At 57.6% G+C, this 6000-nt stretch overlaps 1 protein-coding gene across 1 annotated transcript in view; it reads left to right on the top strand.

The window, feature by feature from the left end:
• The window catches only part of osbp2b (oxysterol binding protein 2b), a 30409-nt gene that overhangs the window by 3059 nt on the left and 21350 nt on the right, over positions 1–6000 (top strand). Inside the window, 2 exon segments of the mRNA XM_067228017.1 lie at positions 2416–2510; positions 2513–2623. Coding sequence (XP_067084118.1) covers positions 2416–2510; positions 2513–2623 — 206 coding nt within the window.

Below are 6000 nucleotides of genomic sequence, written 5' to 3'. Positions count from 1 at the left end.
TCATCTTACTCAGCAGCAGAGCTGGCTGACCCAGTTAGAGGGGGTGGAGGGGGGGCTGGAGGTTAGAGGGGTGGAGGCCTGGTCGGACCTGCTGGAGGGGCTGGAGGTTAGAGGGGTGGAGGAGGGGATGGAGGTTAGAGGGGTGGAGGAGGGGCTGGAGGTTAGAGGGGTGGAGGGGGGGCTGGAGGTTAGAGGGGTGGAGGAGGGGGCTGGAGGTTAGAGGGGTGGAGGAGGGGCTGGAGGTTAGAGGGGTGGAGGAGGGCTGGAGGTTAGAGGGGTGGAGGAGGGGCTGGAGGTTAGAGGGGTGGAGGAGGGGCTGGAGGAGGGGCTGGAGGTTAGAGGGGTGGAGGGGGGGCTGGAGGTTAGAGGGGGTGGAGGGGGGCTGGAGGTTAGAGGGGTGGAGGGGGGGGCTGGAGGTTAGAGGGGTGGAGGAGGGGCTGGAGGTTAGAGGGGTGGAGGAGGGGCGTGGAGGTTAGAGGGGTGGAGGAGGGGCTGGAGGTTAGAGGGGTGGAGGAGGGGCTGGAGGTTAGAGGGGTGGAGGGGGGGGCTGGAGGTTAGAGGGGTGGAGGAGGGGCTGGAGGTTAGAGGGGTGGAGGAGGGGCTGGAGGTTAGAGGGGTGGAGGAGGGGCTGGAGGTTAGAGGGGTGGAGGAGGGGCTGGAGGTTAGAGGGGTGGAGGAGGGGTGGAGGAGGGCTGGAGGTTAGAGGGGTGGAGGAGGGGCTGGAGGTTAGAGGGGTGGAGGCCAGCCAGGCCTGCTGCTGGAGCTGGAGGGGCCTGGAGGTCACTGTGTAGCTGAGCATGGCTCTCTCCCTGGCTGGCTGGTTGGCTGGGCAGTAGAAAGGGACTTTACCCTGCTGGCTGGCTGGCTCGATGGCTGGGGTGGCAGGTTGTCTGGCTGGTCTGCCTGGCTGGCTGCCTGGCTGGCTGCCTGGCTGGCTGGGTGGCTGGCTGGCTGGCTGACTGGCTGGGTGGGTGGCTGGCTGGGTGGCTGGCTGGGTGGCTGGCTGGCTGGCTGGCTGGCTGGTTGGGCTGGCTGGCTGGCTGGCTGGGTGGCTGGTGGCTGGGTGGCTGGTTGGCTGGCTGGCTGGGTGGCTGGCTGGCTGGGGCAGTAGAGGGGTCTGGGGAGAGAGCTGGAGGTCATGTTGTTGTATGGTCGTCAGGAGCAGGTTGTTGAACACCTCCAACGTGTGTGTGTGTGTCCTGTCTGTGTGTCTGTGTGTGTGTGTGTGTGTCCTGTCTGTGTGTGTGTGTGTGTGTGTGTCCTGATTGCTGTCTGCTGAGTGTGTGTGTGTGCTGGTGCAGGTGACGAATAGTGCTGAGAGGCATCTGGTGGTGACTCTGAAGAGGTGAATGAGGATGGACTAGACACACACACACACACACATAAACACACACACACACACACACAGTGGCTTGTCATGGGCTCTGCAGAAGCTGCATGGGTGGGCTGTGCCAGAAGGTCAGAAGACTGACATTCCACCAGGGACCGGAACGCAGACTTGAGTACTGATGTCTGGAGTGTTCATACAAGATCTCTTACACGAACACACTCTCTCTCTTTCTCTCTTTCTCTCTCTCTCTCCCTCTCCCCCCCCCCTCTCTCTCCTCCCTCTCCCCCCCCCCTCTCTCTCTCTCTCCCTCTCTGTGTTTCTTCTTTGTCCTCTCTGTGGTTCCTTGTTGGGTGGTGTTGGCCGCGGGGCCGGGAGCCACACAAAGACCTCGTTATCCAGCAGCCCACCACCAGGCTCGGGTGTCCTGGGCTCCGAGAGGAGCCAGAGAGGGCCGTCCACATCGCTCACAACAACCTGGCCAGCGAGACACTAGACACACACACTCAAGGTCGTCCTGTGTGTGTGTGTGTTTATCCAGATGTTGTCGTGCGCTTAGTGAGATTAGACACAACACACCCCCGTGACCTCCCCGTGACCCCTGAGGGGGGTCGACCCCACCGAGAAACAATAACAACTTGTTAATTCAGAACACGCTTTTATCCAAGACAACGGGCGGGTGGGATCCGAACCTGGGACCTCTTGGTCTGCTGTTAAATGCTCCAACCACTGAGCTGTAGCCAGCCCTGAGCGCCACTAAGACATGTTTATAACCCTCGCTGTTGCATGGCTGCAGTCTGCCCCTAGCTCCCCCCCCCTCCTCCTCCTCCTCCCACCTCCTGACCCGGGCTCTGCCTGACCCGGGCTCTGCCTGACCCCAGACACGCCCCCCAGGTGTGGTCCTGAGGTCTCCGAGGCCAGGCTTGGTTCACTATCCTGGCTTCACAGACAGACAGTAACTACCCGACACCAAGAACACTGCATTGATGGAAGTTCTGCCTCCGTTATAACAAGTCTGTCTGTGTTTCTGTGTGTGTCCTGTGTGTGTGTCCTGTGTGTGTGTTCTGTCCTTGTGTGTGTTCCTCCAGGACGCAGGCAGAGATGGCCCACACGTGTCGCGGCACCATAAACCTGGCCACGGCCCACATCGACACCGAGGACGCTTGCAACATCGTGCTGAGCAGCGGGGCCGCACCTACCACCTGAAGGCCGGCACGGAGGTGGAGAGGCAGCGCTGGGTCACCGCCCTGGAGCTGGCCAAGGCCAGGGCCATACGCATGATGAACGAGCAGTCAGGTGAGAGCGGGAGCAGGCCTGCGGGTGGGTGTTTTGGTTTTTTTCGCTGGGTTTGTGATTAGGGTTTGTGGTGTTTTTTTGGTTAGTTTGTGTGGTTTTTTCGTTCGATAGGTGTGTGTGGTGTTTCGGTCGATAGGTGTGTGTGGTGTTTCGGTCGATAGGTGTGTGTGGTGGTTTCGGTCGATAGGTGTGTGTGGTGTTTCGGTCGATAGGTGTGTGTGGTGTTTCGGTCGATAGGTGTGTGTGGTGTTTCGGTCGATAGGTGTGTGTGGTGTTTCGGTCGATAGGTGTGTGTGGTGTTTCGGTCGATAGGTGTGTGTGGTGTTTCGGTCGATAGGTGTGTGTGGTGTTTCGGTCGATAGGTGTGTGTGGTGTTTCGGTCGATAGGTGTGTGTGGTGTTTCGGTCGATAGGTGTGTGTGGTGTTTCGGTCGATAGGTGTGTGTGGTGTTTCGGTCGATAGGTGTGTGTGGTGTTTCGGTCGATAGGTGTGTGTGGTGTTTCGGTCGATAGGTGTGTGTGTGTGTGGTGTTTTGTTTGTGTGTGTGTGGTATTGGCTTAGCTGTCGTCTATGTGTACTCAAGATTAGCCCGTTGTTCTACGTGCAAATCTGCCTGTCCAGGATGTGATGTGAGTAAACACAGCGTGTTCACATCCGCCCTGCCTTGCTACATTTAACAGACCTCTCGTCCACCACGGCCTCTTTGGCAGTCAACACTTCTGAGAAGCCCAGCAGGGTGTTGTTTTTCATCCTGACCACCAGAGGGCAGCGTGACAGAGCTGCTCCTCCTGCCAACTTCTCACACCTCATTTCCTTCCATTCACCCAAGCACCCAGCAGGGGGCAGTGTGTCTCAACTGCCCCTCTCCCAGGAGTGGCTACATCGAAAGGATAGAGAGATCGAAAGGATTTTCGGTCGAACTCACTGTCGACCAGGAAGTAAAGCAGTTCCTGGAGAACAGGAAATGAGAACGCAGGCCTTGATGAGGTTGTGACCTCCGGCTGTGTGTCTGCTCTACTCTTCTCTCCTCTTCTCCCCTCTCCTCTCCTCTCTCCCCTCTCCTCTCTCCTCTCCTCTCTGTCATCGCCCTCTGCCCAGCCCAGCTCAGGATTGGCTGGCTGCAGGTCATCATTCTCTATCCATGGTGCTGAAACACAAGCCAAACTGATCCATGTTGTGGGGAATTGATTAGTAATGCCTGCTGGGGTGTGCTTCCCTAGTACTGCCTAACCCCACTCACCCTCCCTCCCTCCCTACTTCCCTGTCCTCCATATCCCTCCCTCCTTCCCCCCATTCACGCCTGCTTCTCTCTCTCCCTCCCTCCTTTGGTCCTCTTCCACGCTCGTCCGCTCCCCCTCTCTCTCTCTCTCTCTCACTCTCCCGCTCTCCCTCCCTCCTCTCTCTCTCTCTCTCTCTCTCTCTCTCTCTCTCTCTCTCTCTCTCTCTCTCTCTCTCTCTCTCTCTCTCTCTCTCTCTCCCACTCTCCCTCTCTCTCTCTCCCACTCTCCTCTCTCTCTCTCTCTCTCTCTCTCTCTCCCACTCTCCCTCTCTCTCTCTCTCTCTCTCTCCAGCTCCTCTCGTTCCCAGTGCTCCTGTGCTTTGCATTCAGGAGGGTTTGGTTCTGAGTGCAGCGAGCCTGTGTCTGTGCTGCTGTGTCTGTACTGCTGTGTCTGTACTGCTGTGTCTGTGCTGCTGTGTCTGTGCTGCTGTGTGCTTCTCCTGCTGCCTCACAGCTGCTCTCAGGCACCGCGCCGGGAGGGAGGAATGCTGGGATAGTAGCAGTCACCTCGCTGTGAGTACGGAGCAATTGTCTCAAGAGGGATGGGCTAGGTCGCTGTGCGTGTGTGTTTGTTAGAGTGTGGGTCCATATGTACTGTAGCTCTTGATTGGCTAGTTCTGTGTTCTGTCCTAAATGCTCTTTCTATCGGGCTGTTTGTTAGCCTGGGTTGGACAGCTCAGTTGTCCAGTTAAGCTGATCTAACGGACCTCTGTCACATCTGTCTGGTTAGCTATGGCAATCACAGGCCTGGCAATCTGGGGGGGGGGGGGTACAGATCAGTGGTTAGAGCATTTGACTGTCGGTCAAGAGATCGCTGGTTCAAATCCCTCTCTGTACGTGGTTTTGGATATATTGTCTGCTGGTTGAAAACCTCCTTGTTTTAATCAGTTGGTGAACCAGTTTCCCTGTGTTTCCCCAGGTGTCAGACACACCTTCCAACCATCCTGGTAATTAAAGAAGGGGATCATGATTGTAACAGATGGTGTGTAGAAGCTCTCCTCCTAATGAGGGTGGTGTGGGATTCAGGTTGGTGAGGGTGTGATGAGCGTGCTGTGTGATTAATAGGTTTCTGTCGCTACTGTTGTTGTTGTTTGTTGTTGAGTTGGGGAAGGTGAAGTCTTCTTCCTGTGTGTTCACTGTGCTGGGAGAGCTGGGAGAGGTTCAGTGTTCCTGGGAGAGCTGGGAGAGGTTCAGTGTTCCTGGGAGAGCTGGGAGAGGTTCAGTGTTCCTGGGAGAGCTGGGAGAGGTTCAGTGTTCCTGGAGAGCTGGGAGAGGTTCAGTGTTCCTGGGAGAGCTGGGAGAGGTTCAGTGTTCCTGGGAGAGCTGGAGAGGTTCAGTGTTCCTGGGAGAGCTGGGAGAGGTTCAGTGTTCCTGGGAGAGCTGGGAGAGGTTCAGTGTTCCTGGGAGAGCTGGGAGAGGTTCAGTGTTCCTGGGAGAGCTGGGAGAGGTTCAGTGTTCCTGGGAGAGCTGGGAGAGGTTCAGTGTTCCTGGGAGAGTGGGTTAGGACACACGCATGCTTGGGTGGGTAGTGGATGCTGGAATGCTGCTTCTCTGTTGCAACACTTGTTCTCTTGGTACAGTTGCTCTCTCTGTTTCTCTCTCTGTCTGTTTTCCTCTGTCCTCCTCGCCTTTCTTTCTCTCCTTCTCTCTCTGTTTCTTCTTCTGGTTTCTCTGTTGTTATGTAGTCCCAGGTGGGGGGGGGGGGGGGGATGAGGCTCCTGATGTTCCTCCAGGAGCCTCATCAGCTCTCTCTCTCTCTGTCTCTGTCTCTCTCTCTCTCTCTCCTCTCTCTCTCTCTCTCTCCCTCTCTTTCTTTGATCCCATGTTCCTGTCTGTGTCTCTGGAGGCAGGGAGGAGGCAGGGAGGAGGCAGGGTGGAGGCAGGGAGGAGGCAGGGTGGAGGCAGGGAGGACGCAGGGAGGACGCAGGGTGGAGGCAGGGTGGAGACAGGGTGGAGGCAGGGTGGAGGCAGGGAGGAGGCAGGGTGGAGGCAGGGAGGAGGCAGGGTGGAGGCAGGGGTGGAGGCAGGGAGGAGGCAGGGAGGAGGCAGGGAGGATGCAGGAGGACGCAGGGTGGAGGCAGGGTGGACGCAGGGTTGA

The sequence above is a fragment of the Osmerus mordax genome, chromosome 24 (assembly GCF_038355195.1).
Source record: "Osmerus mordax isolate fOsmMor3 chromosome 24, fOsmMor3.pri, whole genome shotgun sequence".
NCBI lineage: Eukaryota > Metazoa > Chordata > Actinopteri > Osmeriformes > Osmeridae > Osmerus > Osmerus mordax.
The sequence above is the reverse complement of the archived record's forward strand: the minus strand, read 5'-3'. Positions and strand labels throughout refer to the sequence as shown.